Source organism: Simochromis diagramma, unplaced genomic scaffold, assembly GCF_900408965.1.
Source record: "Simochromis diagramma unplaced genomic scaffold, fSimDia1.1 OVJJ01000438.1, whole genome shotgun sequence".
NCBI classification, from domain to species: domain Eukaryota; kingdom Metazoa; phylum Chordata; class Actinopteri; order Cichliformes; family Cichlidae; genus Simochromis; species Simochromis diagramma.
In genome coordinates, this window is record NW_024387263.1 from 870,043 (window position 1) to 887,980 (window position 17,938).

General features: G+C 44.2%; 2 protein-coding genes across 11 annotated transcripts in view; both read right to left on the reverse strand.

Annotated features, from left to right (window-relative positions):
* Positions 1-1,524: 1,524 nt before the first annotated feature.
* Positions 1,525-11,665, reverse strand: smpd4 (sphingomyelin phosphodiesterase 4). 7 transcript variants are annotated; one of them, XM_040002397.1, is made up of 20 exons: positions 11,510-11,665; positions 11,079-11,159; positions 10,884-10,970; positions 9,747-9,883; positions 9,378-9,453; positions 9,089-9,197; positions 8,768-8,820; positions 8,524-8,675; positions 8,270-8,402; positions 7,851-7,916; positions 6,077-6,214; positions 4,760-4,914; positions 4,444-4,534; positions 4,256-4,353; positions 3,746-3,909; positions 3,223-3,428; positions 2,912-3,142; positions 2,661-2,792; positions 2,442-2,570; positions 1,525-2,148 (listed from the first exon to the last, which is right to left on the reverse strand). In XM_040002397.1, exons 2-20 carry the CDS (start codon positions 11,115-11,117, stop codon positions 1,828-1,830), a joined length of 2,517 nt encoding a protein of 838 aa, XP_039858331.1. In that variant the 5' UTR covers positions 11,118-11,159; positions 11,510-11,665; the 3' UTR covers positions 1,525-1,827. The 7 variants fall into 7 exon arrangements, with proteins under 7 accessions (XP_039858331.1, XP_039858333.1, XP_039858329.1 ...); XM_040002399.1 differs by having other exon boundaries at positions 6,125-6,214; positions 11,510-11,664; XM_040002395.1 differs by having other exon boundaries at positions 7,845-7,916; positions 11,510-11,664.
* A 759-nt stretch (positions 11,666-12,424) lies between these two features.
* Positions 12,425-17,938, reverse strand: part of si:dkey-49n23.1 (semaphorin-3D) — a 100,259-nt gene continuing 94,745 nt past the window's right edge. For 3 of the 4 annotated variants that reach the window (XM_040002404.1, XM_040002402.1, XM_040002405.1), the window contains 3 exons: positions 16,439-16,503; positions 15,021-15,178; positions 12,425-14,533 (listed from right to left, as the gene is read on the reverse strand). In XM_040002404.1, coding sequence (XP_039858338.1) covers positions 14,009-14,533; positions 15,021-15,178; positions 16,439-16,503 — 748 coding nt within the window. In that variant the 3' untranslated portion in view covers positions 12,425-14,008. The remainder of the gene's footprint in view (positions 14,534-15,020; positions 15,179-16,438; positions 16,504-17,938) is intronic. The other variant, XM_040002406.1, reaches the window with a different exon arrangement.

Sequence of the window (17,938 nt, forward strand, 5' to 3'; positions counted from 1 at the left end):
TTCTAGTATCAGCTGTATGGGATCAAATTGTGGTCATAAATATTTTGTACTTGGAAATCAGGATTTGTGTGTGTGAAAAGAATTTGTGTGTGGACTTTGCTAAAAAAGATTTGTGTGTGGACGTGTGAAACTCTGCACTCAAGTTTCAAGTTACAAGTACGAATTTCGACCCTATATTTCTTCCTTTCATCTGATTGGCCAATGTCATGTCAATCACAAATTTAACAATCCAATCAGAGAACAGATGGGTTTGGCTGGCAACCGGCATGGCAGCAGAGGTCAAGGCTGCCATGATGGCGGCCGATGGCTCACAGCAAAACAGTTCAGTGTTACTGGCGACTTCCATTGCAATAACTGGCCTGCGTTACTTTTGTGAAGCATCAGGTGTAATGGCCCTGTAGTAATCGGCCCCTAGCACACAGAGAAAATGACCAGTAAACAATAGACAACATATGTTTTTAAAGTTTACAATTTATATTTGCATTTCAAGTTATGAAAATGATTCGTTAAACATGTTTGTGGTTGTTGCAGTAAAAAAAATTTTTTTTTCTATTTTTCTGATTTTAGATCAATTGTGTTAATACAGTAATTAGCTTTAAATAAATATTACCAGGTATGGCTGGTGTGGAAGGGTTTTTTTTTTTTTAAATGATAGCATGTCTTAGCTGTGCAAAGCTCCACCTGGACAGACCACAAGTCTTCTGGAACAATGTTCTTTGGACAGATGAGACCAACATGGAGATGCTGGTCCATGATCACAGCACCCCCACACTAACTGTCAGCATAGTCCAGAAGGGCTGATTTGGGCTTGTTCTGCAGCCACAGGACCATAACACCTTAGTCGACCACAAAGTGTTCCTGAGTCAAATGTGAGGCCAGCTGTCTGACAGACCCAATTTGGATCATACAACAGGCCAATGATCCCGAGCACAGCAGCAAATCTCCAACAGAATGGCTGAAAAAGGAGAGAATCAAGGTGCTGCAGTGGTCCAGAGTCCATGAAAGTCCAGTGAACTGAAACTACGCCGTAAAGAACAGTACACTTTCACATAAATATACATATTTTTAAAAATATCAAACATTAATTTTAGTGACATTTGACCCAGTGAATCCTTCACACACCTGGGATCACATGACTCCTGCAATGAAAAACCGCTTTAGCTGGCGTCCCAGCATCAGTCCGATCGACGGTACGTGGATAGAATAGTAACAAAAACAACACAGCAAGGCTACGCCAAAAAGCTTCAAGTCTGTATTTTTACTGTAACTTTTCATTTGTTGCCTTTGTGTCTTAAGACTCATGTTTCATCAGTTTGTCATCACTTTTTATATTTCACTCATCATCGTCTGAAGGTTTTGTCTGCCTGCTAGTTTGTTGCGGCACATTTAAAAAAAATAAAATAAAATAAAATAAAAGACCTTTGACCCAGTAAAATATAATATTGGGGAGCTGGTTCTATTTTTGTAACCTGGTGTTATTGGAGGAGTGGATGTGATGCACACAGACAGTTAAGAAACGAGAACTACAAAAGAGTGCAAACAGTTTAATGAGTCATTTAGACCAAAACTCAACTTCTTTATTCCATCAGCACTTTGACTATTTCGGCCTCCACCTGTTCTCAGATGTTGGGGAGGAACAGAAACAGAAGGAAAGCTGAGATGTTCTCCAATTTTTTACAAGGCTGGACGACACAAATCATACGAAAAACAACAACTGAAGAGCTGCCGATCCACCTCCGTGCTCGCTGTACTCATCTGTGCGCAGACTACAGTCCGATTTCTTTCAAGACATTAAAACGATTTATTTCCCCAGACATGTCAAAAGCTTTAGTGCGTCTTCAGTTTGTCTGCAAACAGCGTCATGAGAAGTCCGTACAGGAAGCCGCCGGCGAGGAGCAGCACGGTGCTGGAGATGGGGCCGAGCGACAGGAGGGCTCCAAACACGTAGAAGAGAAGCAGCAGCAGTATGGTCCTGTAGCTGGCCAGCGGGCGAAGGCTCAGCTTCGGCCGCTGGCTCCTCTCCAGCACGTGCCGCGACATCGGGCTGTGCTTCAGTTTGGTGCTGGAATCGAGATTCGTCAAGTAGTGACGACCCAGACGGCCCAGGAAGTCCGGACGCGAGCACAGTGCATTCATGTGTCGTCCAAACTGTGAGGGGGCAACAACAGACACGCGAGCACGTGTTTCATTCACAGTCAAATATGAAATTTACACACGTGAGCACAAACAGTGAAGCAGCTGCTTACTGAGCTTAAAAGCTGTACTTTGTGTTTTGAAGAACGGAAACTGTTAAAAATATGAAATGGTGAGGGCGGCAACTGTTTGAAGACGTGTCGCTGTGCTGCTCTCCATCCTCACGTGCCCCGACTGTTTCTACTCTCAGCCCCTTCTTGAGTCGTATTTACGACGCCCTTGCAGGCTTGCCTACAGACAGCACTCACCCTCTCATTAATCAGAGAAGAGATCCTGTAGAAGAGCCTGACCAGCAGGGCGTTCTCATAGCTCCTAATGGGCTGCAGCTCTGGGTCTCCCTGATAGTGAATGTCAAACCTGCGCAGTCCATTTATGATCTGCAGAAAAACACACACGATCTCTTTAGTCAGTTCTCCTCCGTCCATAACCCTAAGGCCCGTCTTCCTCTTTTAGGATCACATACTGACCTGCCTCCGGCCCAGGTCAGTCAGGATCAGCCCGTTCTCACTCTGCACGCAGTCTGGCAGCTGTTTGCTGTTGCCATCATCCTCCAAGGAGCCCAGGTTTGATATGAGCTGATTCAGCTGCCCCTGGTTTAGCTGCAAAACAACAAAAACCCTCCTGTTACAGAGCCCAGCTTCAAACAAAGGACAGGCTTACATGAACGTGCTGCATTCTCCGAGCTGGGAGTGAATAAAAACATCCAGACTCATCTGACCTTAAATATCTGGCACAGGTTTTCCAAAGCTCTGTCCAGGAACTCGTGGGTCTTTTTCAGATATTCTCCGGTCTCCTCTGGCTCGGCTCCGGGGAAGCTGTGGTTCAGATCAGATGCACCGAGTCCAAACCAGGACAGGAAAGATTTATTAGCCGCCACCTCGCTCGAATGATCTGATATCCTCTTGGCCGTCTGTCTGGCTTGTGCAATGATCTGGATTAGCTTCATGACCTGCGGGATGGACAGGAGGTGAAAACTCGCAGCAACACAGGTGTTTTCTGTACCTCTGTGGTTTACACAGGTAAACTTACCGCTCCTCTGAGCTCCGTGCCAAACATCTGCTTGTACTGACAGTCCTGTCCTTCCAAACCGTAGACGTGGCTCTTCACCTTGAACACCATGTCCGTCACCACCCGCTGCCGTGACGACAGGTAGCTGCCTCCTTGTCCTGGCGTCAGGTAGCCGCGGGGCTGCCGGTGGTGGAGGACGTGCTCGGGCTCCAGGAACAGCTGCTCACCTGCAGGGAGACGATTCCAGGTGATTGTGGGACAACAAAGTGACAAAGCCACGGTGCAGCCTTAAGTCACGTGGTCATCATTGGTGGTAACTTTTCACCAAGTAATGACTCATTTCTAAATTAGTGTAAAGAAATATGAAAAATGCCAATCATATTTTCTAAAAGATATCCAATCAGATCCACGTCATCAAGGTTTTATTTTAACCAGTGTGAGAACAAAACACTAACACTTCACTTAATGAGCAAATGGAAAGTTCAGATGCTCATATGCAGATTTGTGAACAATACTAATGAGCCCAGCAAATGTCCCTCGTCACCTTTCTGGGTCATTTCTGCCAGGTTAGGCTGAGCGAAGACTTTGGCCACCCTGAAGACCATCAGTGCATTTTTGGCATTCACCAGATCAGTCCTGACCGCTCGGTTCAAAAACACCTGGAAGAGCTTCGTGTACATGAGCAGGTTCTCATGAACAAAGGACTCCCTGCAGGAGAGAAAGTTTTCATCAGAAGCTCATCTATCAGTCTGAACCCCAAAACAGCAACAATCCCCAGACTTTCACCTTTCTGAGGGTCCGAGTCAGAGCTATGACTCAGTCAGCAAAAAGAACGACAAGCCCAAAATATCAGGTCTCATTAAAAATCTATTAAATATGTCTCCTAATCAGACACGACACAGACCTTCAAAGTAAAACAGGAAGTATACACTGACGACACAAACTCCAGAACATAAAATAATAACAAAAACAAAATGCTGGCTCAACGACACAAAGGGAGGAAAAACAAGATGAAGATTTTATGGACGAGCACTTCAGAGTCCACTCTGCTCACCATTTTTCAGGCACGGTTCTGTTTTGGTCGGGCTGAGGGTTTGGCTTCTCCCCGGTGTATCTCCAGGGCTGGATGTAGCTCAGCCACGTCTCCAACACCTGAACACGGACAAAATACGCTCGTAGCAGCAAACTGCGTGTTCATGGAGCAAAACAAGCGATGATCACGTCAGGATGTGAGAGACCTACCGCTCTGAAAGACGCGTCCAGAGGCCAGTGACCGAAGCAGTGCTGCAGGAACAGGTACAGCTTCTGCTGCACAAAGCGCTGCACCACCACCCTGTGGGGGAAACACAAAGTTAACTAAAACCTTCATTTAATGATCCACTTCCTGCTTTTGTTCTTTTATTTAAAGTCAGGGCTGTAGAGAAGCTACCACTGCATGCTGACACATGATGCATATCTAAAAGCATCAACCATTAAATCTGCTTTACTTGCTTAATATTTTATTTTAGTAATAAATGTTCTACTTCCACAAAGTCTGACAGCAGCGTGTGTGACTGACCTCTTAAACTCTTCCAGCGGGCTGGTGTGGGTGTGCGAGTGGGCGGAGGGCGAGGACGACAGCTGCTCAGGCTTCAGGCTGTTGGAGAAGGCGTGTACGTGTTTCACCAGGAGACGCACCACCAGCACGTGCTCCTCCGTCGGGCTAAAGGGCTCCTGCAGAGGGAAGCGGTCACACACAGTGCTCGGACATGACGCCATTTATGCCCAATCGCAGCCAGGATTGATGGAAAAAGCAGCCATCGCGATGCGTCCCAATCCACAAGCAGCCAAACAATTACCAGAGAGAACAGAGGTCCCACACTCAGGAGCCGGAGGGCTTTCACACGGTGTGGACTGACTCTGGAGCACCATGAAGGAATTTATACTGTACTGCATTTAATCTGAGTGTGATCGCTAACATCACAAACTCCGGATGAAAAGCTTCCGCTGACACTGAACTTAAACACACTTTGCAATTTGCATATTTTCCTTGTAAATGTTTCGCCTGAACACTTAATTTATTTACCGTTTCCCTTCAGTGACCCTAACGTTCCTGTTTTATTAAAAAATAATTTAGTTATTAAAACTGTGAGAAACTAAGAGGTGGGACCTCAGTGCTCGAAGCTGCTTCATCAACCAGCTGCACGTTTCCTCGTCTGGACATCAGGAAACACAAACAAGCAAAGCGAGGAAAGTACTGATATTTACATGTTTCTGATTGGCATGGGAAAAAAAAATGATCAATGTCACATTTGATAAGAAATCATTTCTTAAAATCAGAAGTTCTGATTTGATTGTAGTAGTATCTTTGCTTTCAAAAGATTAATGCTGCCAATAGAGAGAAACACAACAAAAACAACAAAGCACAGCAGACAGTGTAAAAAGCATGCCTGTAAAAAAAAGAAAAGCAAGAACCACACCCAAACCAGATTCATTTTCAAAGCTTCATTCCTGGATTACTTTCTCTTTCAAGGATACTTCTCTGTAAAATTCATAATTTACAGTCAGACTCAAAGGAAACAGGCCAATCATCCTCTGGTTTACCGACAGCAGCCAAAGAGTTAAACGCTGTTACTGTATAATCTCTGTCTTTTAATAATCAGCTGAAAGTCAATAAGCATGGCTAAGTTCTAAAGTAGAAATAATCCCTGAAACTATGATTAAAATATCTTAAATGAACAGAGAGCTGCGCTTTTTATTAAACAAGCTTGCAGAATGAAGCTAAACAGGCGCGGCTATCATCTGCCATCTACAGGCCGGTGACTGGAATGACATCGTCTGGTTGTTGTTACCAGAGAAGTAACCTTGACTGTGAGCTTGAGTGGCTGAGGTTTACCTCCAGGAGGCCCCAGAGGGGCGGGGGTGAATGAAAAGGTAAAAGTACTTGGTAGGTGTGGAGGGTCCCAGAGCCTGGTGGGGCGTGGGGTTGGCACGGCATGCTGGACATACTGAGGCGGTACTGCAGCAGCGCCAGCTGTTCACCCGTAACCACCAGGAAGGGGGGGTAGAGGAAGATGAGGAAGAGGAAAGACAACGACGAAAGGTGGAGGAGCAACAGTGAAGAGAGGGGGAGAGGGGGAAAAAGTGAGGAAGAGGAGGCAGGGAACGAAAAAGGTGGCAGGAGGAAGTTACACGTGAGAACAGGAGCAAAGGAGGCAGCAAAAACAGGAGCGAGAGCGCAACCAGACAAACAATTGGCCGGAAATATTCAGGAGAAAAAGAGCAGGAGACAGGAGAGGAGACACAAAGACAACAAAGTGACTTTGGGAACAAAATGAACGGCTGGGGGCGACGCAGACGCCGTTCCTACACCAGACGTGAGTTACGTGACTGTAGGGACGGGAATCATTTCACTCCAAAATATTAGGCTTTGTTCATTAATACTGAAAATGTATCTGAAACCCCCAAATCGCCAAATCAACCAGGAGAGAGTGAAAAAACGAGCGGGAAAAATCCCAGTTTGTGTTTTTAACCCGTCACTGTAGATCCAAACGGAAATCATTCCCATTCCTACTGTTCAACACAAACACAGGGAACTCAACACTGTAAGATTTTGGGGTTTGTGTGTAAGATTAAAGTAATTATTAGCATCAAACTGGACTGGATCGGACTGAACTGCGAATTATGCAAAGCTGAAAACTGGTGCTGGAAATGAGCACAGCACGCCTCCAAAATCTTGCAGGTTAACTCCACTCTTATATATAACAGACACAGTGACCTCACACAGCGTTTAACAAGTTCAGGAGACAACAATTAAAATCATGTTTACTCTTCAGGTCGGTCAGAATGTCACACACAGTGAGTCCACCGTTTCCTCTGCAGTCTCACGGTAAACGGTCTGTATTTGTATATCGCTTTACTCGTCCTTAAGGACCCCAAAGCGCTTTACACAGCCAGTCATCCACATTCACACACTGGTGATGGCAGCTACATTGTAACCACAACTCTTATCTTAGCTAACGTGCATCACTTTTGACTTTCAGGTAACTGCAGACAAAAGCACAGCTGCAAAGAAACTGCAGTTGGGTGGATATTCAAGTAGGTAACATGCTGACCGTGTAATAAACAATAATACAGATGAGGGGGTCTAAGCACATGCTGTATATCTACAGTGTCATGCACACTGTATACAGTGCAGGTGAAATAAACACCAACATAAGCGTCTGTCGCACTGAGACACACATTTATGCACACATTGATCCACTCCACCGTGACTTTATGCTGTGTTGCACATACACATGGAGAACATACCAGCAACACGCTTGCTGACACGGACATGCAGCATGCAAAGGATGTGGTAGGAAGCAAAAGCACTACTACCAGGAACATGCCCCAATCGCTTTATGCAGGAGCTCTAAGCTCAGACCGAAGAGGCTGTTTACAGCAAGTATTCAACTACAAACTGATGCCTGAAGCAGAGCAGCTGGATACGCAGAGACGAGGCTGAAGATGCTTAACTAATAATAATAAAAACAACAACAACATGATTTATGTATTTTACAAATCACGGGACCTCATGGGTGTGAAGGAGGGGTTGTGGTCAGCCAATCAGCCGTGCGAAGTGGACAGGTGTGTGTGTGTGGGAGGAAATGTACATAGCTTACCTTTACCTGAGGAGACTGCAGCTTCTGATACATTTCCAAGGAGTAGTGATGGAGCCAGATCTCCACAAACATCTGAGGAAGATCAAAACACATATTTTGAGGATTAATCATTAGTCATTTCTGTTTTTAAACACGCCCACCAAAACTGAAAACTGTGTATCAAGTCTCTTCACTGCCTTTCAAATGTTTTGTTTGTAACAGTAAGTGTAGTACGAGTCATAATTAAAGATTGAAATCTAGCCAAATTCCACTGAAGATCATCTTCTTGCACCTCAGTGAGGCAGTGGTCCTGTTCTGACCACTCACACCACCGTCTCTGATTTCACCACGACTCCAACTTAAGCAGGCAGAGTGACGCCGTTGGCCACAACCGCCACGTCCACAGTCCAAACAAAGACAGACCCAGAGCTGTATCTGCATCCTACCTGTAACAGGGTTTCAGACCTCCAGATTTCCTGGGCTGCGGGGTCAGCGTTCACTGAGGGCTGATGGAATATGTGATGCTTCAGGAGACTGGGGCTATGGATGCCGTAACTGGCAAAAGAAACACTGGACGATCTGTTGAAGGCACAGGAAGAGTCTGAAATCAAAGCTTTTCAGGCAATGCAGGATTTTTGCGTTACACAGTATTAAACATTCAAATGTTTCTGCCATTAAAGATTCGTCTTGTCACTAGTACCTCGGTGAAGGAGCAGAAACGGAGCCTCTGGAGTCGGAGAAGGGGGAAGGAGGAACGCTTCCTTCAGTGGGGAGGAAGTACTTCAGGTAAGTGTCCACCAGCACAAAGTAGGCGCTGTCTGTGGAGCTCCCGTACTGGCCTGGAGGGTAGTTCTGAAATCATAAAAAGGGGCTTATTAGTTTTTGATCAGGTGGTTCAATAAAAAAAAATATAAAAGTGAATAATGTGTTAGTGGCAACCTCACCTTTGGTGAGATGAGACAGTAGGCAAAATTGAACATGAAGAATTCAAATGGGTCTGAAGAAGGTTAAGGAACAACCCGACTGATCTCATAAGAGCATAATTCATTCCTTCTTTAATTAAGAAATCATAAGAAATCAGAAATGAAAACATTTATGGTTCAGACGTTTGGAAACAAAGATTTTTTTCCGTTAGACTACAGAGACCAGATACATGTGGGCGACCTGGTCCTAAAACCAGCAGCTCTACAAGTGATTGTTTCATCAATCCTTCAAGAGCTCCATAAAGAAAACTCAGACTTTGCTGTTTGCATTGCAAAGGATACTGAAAGCGATGTTCAGCGTCAGGAGACCAGAGAGAGGGAACTGCAGCTTGTTGTGGAACAGCGGGCAGTCTGGGAGAACGCCCTCCTGGATGCAGGCTTTCACAGGACCCTAGAACAATTAAAACAGTCTCAAACTCTCCCAAAAGACATTTTGCAGTATCCATACAGGACCAGTGATGTGGTTACAGCAGCTCTGTGTGTCTGAACAGTCACTCCAACATAAAATGACAATATTTAACTTCAAACGTCTGACTGCAACAGCCAGAGGTGACGAGGCAAATATTCTTACTGGGAGATAATTGATTGGTATTTCATATTTGTACTCTTCCGCCTGAAGTTTATACACAAGTTTCATCATTGGACCACTGAAAAAAAGAGAGAAATAAAAAATATTTTAATATTTTAAAAATACGAGTGCATGACATTCTAGAAAACAAAAAGAGTACAAATGGAAGCGCTATATGACATCTAAAAATATACTAGACGTGCTCTTCAGTGGGGCAAAAAACAAGTCATAAAAGCAGAGAACTTCAACACGTCTGACCTCGTAGGTCGAGTTTCTCCTTCTGCCAAATTTACTAAATATTTTGAATCTTATTAACAGATTAAAAACCTCAGCAGGTTTCCATGATATTCCACTCAGCTGATATGAAGCTACCTGGGATTTAGGAAGTCCATAACAATGTTGTACTCGTTGCTCCGTGAATGAAGCAATCGCAGGTTCCAGCCAGCGATCACACCATCCAGGCTGCCAAACACACTCTCCACCAGCCAAGGAAAGATCAGGTGCAGCTCCTACAGGCAGGAAACACACACACACACACACAATAATAAGAAACACACTTTAACGTTTGTCTGCCTGACAAATAATCATATTCAGGCCTCCATCTCACTGTGACACTGCAAGTCCTGACTACAGTGGAGCCAACAGAGAGCAACAAAACTGCACTCATCCTTTGTGTCCCTCAGCAAACACCCACAGCTGCTTGCAAACAGAACCCCAGCTATCCACAGAGACCCCCACATGCCTCAGGAAACAATGGTCTCCACTGATCTGGGGCACAAATGTCTGAAGCTCGCAAACACTGAACAACCCTGGGCTGTGACTGATGACAGAAATAGATTTGTGGCCTGAAAAGTGAGGCCAAAGCACAAGTGCCTCAAACTTGCATTCAGGGTAACCAGATGATAATGTGATCTTCTTTTACTACCAGCCAAAATGCAGCATAAAATGTTGGACTGCCCAGAATGACACAAAAGAACAGATGTACAACAAAATGTTTGTGCCTCCAAGAAAGAACAAAAAAAACAAAAAGCCAACGGGACGTTTAGTTGTATGATGAATGCTCTGCCTGATATCACGACACCAGAGAGGAAGTAGCATGCAAACAAACAGCCGTCTGTCCCGGTTCACTGTGCAGGCTACATGCATCCAATGTCGTGTCCTACCAAAACTTATTAGATTCATGACAGACGGGGCCTTGCAGTCACACTGTGGCATCTGAAAGCAGGCTGCATTCCAACAATTCAGTTATCTTGGATTTATGTGCACATCTTTCAGAGTTCAGTTCAAAGTTCAAATTTCTTCTGGGAGGAATCCATGACACTCAAAATGAAACTACGCAATTGGTGAATGTGAAACCTTAAACTGATCTCTGCCTGAATTCCCTTACTGTATCTCCCGGTCTGAAAATATCTTTGCAGCCATTTCTCATGTGGGAGTTCATGCAAACCTTCCAGCAGATATTCTACCGACGGTTTTCACAGCAAATAAAATGAATCCAGGGATAAATACCTTTGCAGGATACTCATCTATGATCTTCACCAGATCCTGGCATCGCTGCAGGAGAGGTTTGGTGGTAGCATCGGCTTTCAGGTTGGCCTGAAACAACATCACATGTCACAACATATTCATGACCAGAGAGGAGTTATTACCTTTAAATGACTTCATAACTAAGTCAGGTCAGAGATGCAGGACTCAGAGACTCACCAGCAGGAAACTGGGCTGCTGTAACGTTGGATTAGCCATTAAGGACTCCGATGTTTCTTTCTACAGTCCACCTGGATCCTGCTGCAGTGGCAATAACACAAACTTTAATCAAAAGTCTAACTTTAACAGTTTTAACACGTTTAACGGGGAAACTTTTGTTGGCTTATCACTAACAGAAGTGGATGCTAACCGTACTGTTAAAGAGACTGCAGTGTCTGCCATTGAAGGAATCCTCAGCAGGAGGACAATCCATCAAAAGCAGCACTCAAGTTAGCACGAGCGGGCTAGCAAAGGCTGCTAATAGAGCTAGCACAGACAGCTAATAGTAGCTTAAACTAAGAGTAATGGTCGTTAAATCGGCCTTTAATTAAATACAACACACGTCACAATCACACAACACATTCTCCGCTTTCAAATCAACACCGTCTCACCTTTTCTCGCGATTATTTTTTTCAAAACTACAGCCAATTCCCCAGAAACCGCGTTCCCATCAGTGCAGTTCAAATACGACTACACTGGTTCTCCTCTTCTTCGTTGGTGTTTTACTTCACTCCAGATGGTTGATGATCGTATTGTTGTACATTACTGCCACCTGCTGGAATTATTGATGCACTGCAATGTCAATTTCTCCCTCAGAGGCCGAACGTTTCCATCCCTCCTGCGCACGTCTGAGGTAAATCCGGCCAACAACAATCTATTTTATTCTTCTTTTAATAAAAACAAACAAACAAACAAACAAAAAACAATCCTCGAATATTGTTCATGTACTCTGAAAAATGTTTTTTTTTTTTCTATGTCTGACTTTTTTTTACTTAAATTCTACAAAACGTTTTTATTTACGTGTTTTCACTTCAAAATATAAACCTTTTATTTAACATGTTACTTGCAGTTTCACTTGAACTACAGAGGCAGTCTAGGTGAAAATCTAATATTTTAAATAATACCTCGTTATTTATCCAGCTGTAATCTTTATTTTGTTAATATATGGTATGGTTACAAGTAAATTCAAGTAAATGACCACTATAATCACCTAATAAGCCTATATCACGCCAAACAATTACTTAAAATCTATGAATTACCTACAGCCTTGCTGCATGTCTCAGCACAGTCTCGATTGACATTCCAGGACAGGGTCCACTGCAGGAGAGCTGAACGGTGCCAGCAGGGCTACAAAACGACCTCCAGCAGGGCACGCATGTGCATCTTTCTGCTCCAACTATCAGAATGAGACTCCAAGAAGAGGACACGAGGGCGCGATGTGTGGAGACCTGTGCTTAGAGCCCAGGACCGTGCAGCTCAACCAGAATTCAGCCAAAAACTCCAGAACAAAAAAGAAAATGCACAAATGTTTTTCTTTGTTTTATTTTCACTGAGTTATCATTTGTGGCTTATTCACATACAGTAAAGATGATGACATTACACGGTCTGGAAGCTTATTAGAGCTGTGAAGTAAAAAAGTTTGAAATTTGCTTATGAGGAAAACACAGGTTTATATAAACTTACAAAATGCAGTAAATTCTACAGGATACAGAAAGGAAACTAGAAAAATAGAGTTCTTTAATATACATGGACGTAAAGAGCTATACATAATGTTTCAAGCAAGGTCCATTTCATGTGTGCGTTTCCATCGAGGCCTTTAATCCGTCAGGTATGTGTGAAGCTTACGTCTCAAAACAAACATAGATGCCTGCTGAAAACTCTCGATAGTTTCTAATAAACAGGGTTACATGTGAAGCAGTAAACTGGGCAAACACTGGAGTCTGCTGTCAGCAAGTTAGGTCATATAAATACGCTGCGTCTGTCTGCAGTGTGTCTGAGATCCTGAAACATTTCCCCCTCCAACTGTCAGTCAAACCTGAGTTTGGATGCAAACTGCACGCCAGCCACTGAGCTGTGTTAAAGGTCTGAATATTTAAACACGTAGAAGAGACATGAAAATAATAAAAAGGGTCAATCTGAGGTGTGTAAAACATGCATGGCAGAAATTTAGGCTTTTATAGATCCTCACTTGCAAAAGGAAACACACTAAGAAACAGTTTTAGGGACCTTTTAACTTACTTGTTTCATTTTTTGCACTGAAAGCCCACTAAATGCTGTCATCAGGGCAAAAACCTACATAAAAATGAAAAAGCATGTCTGAAATAAATCCGAGTTCCCCTCTAAGCTCGCCTTCTCATGCAGCTCCAGACTGATTACAGAACTGCTGCTATTTTTCAATCAATCGGTCAAAGTCCTGTGCAGCAAATCGAAGCGACCGTTTCACTTAAATGTCATTTTCAGAAAACTGGGCAAAGTCACAGAGAGAAAAAGCCCTGGTGAGTAAAGTGAACGATGACTAAGGCCATCAATCCCAGCTCCAGCGTGCAGCACAGAGGCTCAAACAGACTTCCAGGGGCTGACCTGAGAACAGCAGCAGTGCCATCAGTCCAGAGCTGCACACAAAGATGACCCTGAAGGGGAGATCATCCAAATTTAAATCGGACCTTGCTTTTCTTGTTTATAGGTGAATAACTGGAACTTTAATTGCAGCTCATATCTATCAGCACATCTGTCACAGGATGCTGCAAACTCTAACTTACACTTACTTGGACTACTTTTCTACCAAATGATTTATCTGCCTGTAAACTATCAGCGACAGCTCATAAAAGCATGAAATGAGCTACAAAAACAAGACTTCAGAGACAGATACATGTTTCTATCTTTCTACATACATCCTTATATTTCCAAGTCTTTCTAAATACTAAAGAGTTCAGGACGAAGACAAACGAATCTTTTTCTGGAATATTAGTTTTTAATGGTAAATTATCATTGGTGTCACTTTGTTGGCCGGCTTTATTTGCTCAGGAAGCAAACTTTCTTGACTTGACCCCAGCGTGTCCTCTGCATGTACAGGATCTGTTGTCCTCGGCAGTCTCTGATCCTCCAGGCGACTAGAGAGGAACCTCGGGAGGGTTGTTCCTCCTCACGCGAGCCTTCCTGCTCTCCTGTTTCATCTTCAGCGCCCGCAGCTTCTGCTGCCGGCGCTTCTCGCGGTACCAAAGTTGCTCGCAGTACTCGTCCACGGTCAGACTGTTGCCTCCCACCTTGTGCAGGTCTTTGTAGCTCCTCAGAGGGAGCTGCTGAGGCAGCCACGAGTTCCCATGTCCTGGCAGAGAAGGCGGTGCGTGAGGGGAGCCCGGCTGGCTCAGAAACCCAGCAATCCCTCCTCCTCCTCCGGCCGGCCCAGTTTTCCCCAGAATCACTGGGCCCGGGAGGTTGGGGTTGTGGCTCTGCATGTAGCGAGCTGGGTTGAGGCTGTGCTTGGGGATAATGCGAACGCGGTATCGAGCCAGGACCTGGGCGTAGGAGTGCTCGTGGCTGGTGCAGGTGTAAAGGCCCGAGTCGGCCTGTTCCAGGTGCTGAATGAGCAAGCCTCGCTTCATGTGGAAGGAGCGGTCGTCGTCGCTCTGAGGCAGCTGAGGAAAGAACGGCAAAAGTTCAGTCTGAGCTGCTCTTTGTATTCAAGGAGGTGCAGCAGAATATCGTGTGCACTCGTGTGCAGCAGTGCATTTTGGAACAATGGTAGTTAATGACAGTGGGACAGTTTGGATTTTAGCTGTTTCTACAGCCCACTGGTGGGTTTATATGCAACACGGCCTCGCTTTCTAAACATCTTTTAGACGTCCAATCTTGGTCAGGCAGAAACAAAGTCTTTCTGAGATACACTGTTTCTGTTTGCTCAGAAAATAATGTCTGTTAATGTCTTGTCCTTTGGAGGTTCGGGACTAAAAATATATATAAATAAAACCAGAGGAAGGAGAACGTTTAGAGGGAAAATCCAGAGACTAAAGTCTTGATAGTGTTTTTGGTGAATGAGCCACAGCAGAGAGAGGAAGACTCTACTGTCAACATCTGTAAAAACCTGAATGCTTTTAATGTGAAAGCTGAGAGCAGTAAACTCACCTCTCTGCTTTCATGCGTCTGACCGACAGTCTGCTGCTGGCCGTCTGAGACCTGCAGCGTCCACCTGAGCTCCGCCTGGGACGAGCGAGGAACACACTCCAGGAAGGTGGAGTTTCCCTCAACACCGTACACCACCTTCACCTCCACAGAGTCTGAATCTGACAAAGACACAGGACAAACCCTTAGGACATTGCTCTTTTGCTTTCACAGCTCTGCACACGGTGTGATGCTCCCAGGGAAATGATGGAAATGATTCTTTTCCTTTTGTAGTTATGTTCGTTTGAATGTGAGACGGCACAGGTGATAAAAGGTTATACAGGAAAAAGCACTTTTTTTGCATAGAACTGTAAAATGAAAGATTTCCTTAACTGTAAAAAAATGAGTTTTCCGTTATTTTTGACCACAAAACAGAGAAAGCCGCAGTTATGCGATACATCCACTAGAGGGCGCCATATGCTCGTGTTCAGAACACCATGGTAACAGGCATTTTACCTTAATTTCACTTATTTTGTAAAAATACAAGGCGACCATTTTTAAAAAGTGCTGTCAGCTCCTGATAGTTAATACCAGTAATTAAAATATGAAGTAAAAACACAAATGTTCCTTCTCAGGTGAGACGAGTGATTCAGTGGATTTTCTGTTCACAAAAAAGAAAAAGCAAAGGTTTCAGGAAAAGACAAACTGCCACTTCTGTTTTTCTCTAACACAAGCTAAACAGTTATTTAGGATCATGTGCAGAATTCATCTCAGTCTGATGGTTTCGGACTCTAAAGGATAAATATCAGACACACACAAGTGTAAGAATTGACTTTATCTACTTTTATCGGCTAACTTTAAGAAACTTGTCACACAGAGTGAATCGATGGGTCAGTCCTGATAGACGCGACTAAATCTGTCAGGAAAAACGTTTGGAGTGTAAAATCGATTTGTTTGCAGTTTTTAACAGAACTTTAATGTCTTTCCTGAAAAGTTCACGTAGGTATCTGTCTGATACATGTTTGGAAAGAAATGACATGACTCACAAAATTCTGCACGTTAAGTATGACAAAGTTACTGTACAAAATAAATCAGCTTTGATTTATCAGGTGGGGGGGGGGGGTCTCACATTTAATATATGGAACGATCAATAACAATAATCAATAATGAAGCAGAAATAAAAGAATACAATAACTCCCACATGACTGGTGTCATATTAGACTCACTGATCACACACAGAGTATCTGAGCACCAGGTCATGTGATCGATTATGGGCCCACACAGCAGGTTTACGTTCCTGCCCCACAGTGACACTAACACTCTGCCACTGGTCACAGTGCAGCACATGTACACATGTAAGTGTGGACATGTCTGCTGTGTAACAGCTGCCAGGAGAATAATATTTGAAACAGTTTATTCACATCAGCAGAGGAAATGCTCACCGTCCTCTGTGTCTGGACACTGACTCCAGGGGTCTCCATACTTCACATCCTGTCTGCGCGCCCGCCTGACACACACACACACACACACACACACACACACACACACACACACACACACACACACACACACACACACAGTTAGAATCTGTATTTATTAAACACTTCATTCAGGTTGAATTTAAAGGAGCAGGCTTGAATCCGTGAGCTTCGTTCTTTGGTCGTTTGCACTGCTGACTCACAGCGAGAAGGTTCAAAGCTCTTTACTGTATTTTTTGATTTATTCAGATAACAGCGACGGTACCAGCACATGGATACTGTGAGTAACATGCAATCGATTGAACATAAAGACTTTTAGCCAGAGTTTGGTTCAAACATGGACGATGGATGGATGCACTGAGCCTCTCTCATGCTTTATATCAGCATTTATTTGTTTTTGTAAAGCTGCACAGTCCTCTGATGATTTAATTCATGCTGAAAATGTTAAAAGCAGCTTTGTGTGTGCGAGCAGACGTCAGACTCATCGGTTAAAGCACAGCTGACAGCGGCAGCAGCAGATAAGGCCGTGCCTTTAGATAAACTCGTATAAGTGCATTAAATCCTCCCCCTCGCTGTTGTTGCTGCGCTCCCCTGGTGCCAGAAAAAGGAGCTACTGAGATTATGAATGAGGAAACATGGAGTGAGAACAGGCTGTGAAAATACAGAGTGTTTGTTCAGACTTTTGTCACGTCTCGTTCTGCTTCGGCCTCCCCGTTACCCCCCCAGCCCTCGCACCCATCCTCCCCTTTTTTAGCTTTAACTCATCTGCACGACTCCAAAAATCACAATTCCTGCATCCTTCTCTCTGTAAGTGTTTGAGGAAACTTGAGAGCAGCGTGTACTCAAGTCTTAGAACCTCACTGGCTGTGCAGGCGCACGATCAGCTGATACAGATGTCATTTCAGCTCTATGTCACTGCTGCGCCGCCCATTTGACCTTTTTATCGCCCTTCTTATGGTAGAAATTCATGACAGAACTGCTTCATGGTCATTAAAAAAAAGAAATGAGTTAATGTTTATTTTAGCAACGATCTGCAGAACCGAGGTTCAAAAATCACTTTCAATCATAGCACGGTTCACTGGAGGTGCCAACTTACTCCTGGAGCAGTGCGAATGCAGGAGTTTTCATTTTCCACTTCATTTATATCTGTGAAAAAAGGCTCGTGAACGTGTTCTTGATTTAAATCCACGAGACTGTGTCATTGTTTTTTATCCTGAAGGCCATCAGAGGGACAGCAGAGCATGTTTTTACTGTACGGCAGAGGCTGTCAACGCTCCAGAAGAAGTTCGGTTCTCACACTGCAAAATTTTAACGGCTAAAACTCCAGTTTACCGGCATCAGCACCGTGCACAGGTCGATCTTCCTGCTCCCCCGGCATGACCAATCACATATGAGAGGTCACACGAAGGTGGTCGTCCGCTCGATAAGTCAGCACGGGGTTTTGTCAAACTAGGGGGCGGCTGT

Excerpts from the sequence above, each read along its gene's own strand:
- smpd4 (XM_040002395.1), bottom strand. The coding sequence starts at position 11,117 with ATGGCTAATCCAACGTTACAGCAGCCCAGTTTCCTGCTG. Across the intron at positions 9,884-10,883 it reads TAGATGAGTATCCTGCAAAG|GAGCTGCACCTGATCTTTCC; the intron begins GTATTTATCCCT and ends TCCTGCCTGTAG. Across the intron at positions 7,917-8,269 it reads GGTCTGAAACCCTGTTACAG|ATGTTTGTGGAGATCTGGCT; the intron begins GTAGGATGCAGA and ends GATCTTCCTCAG.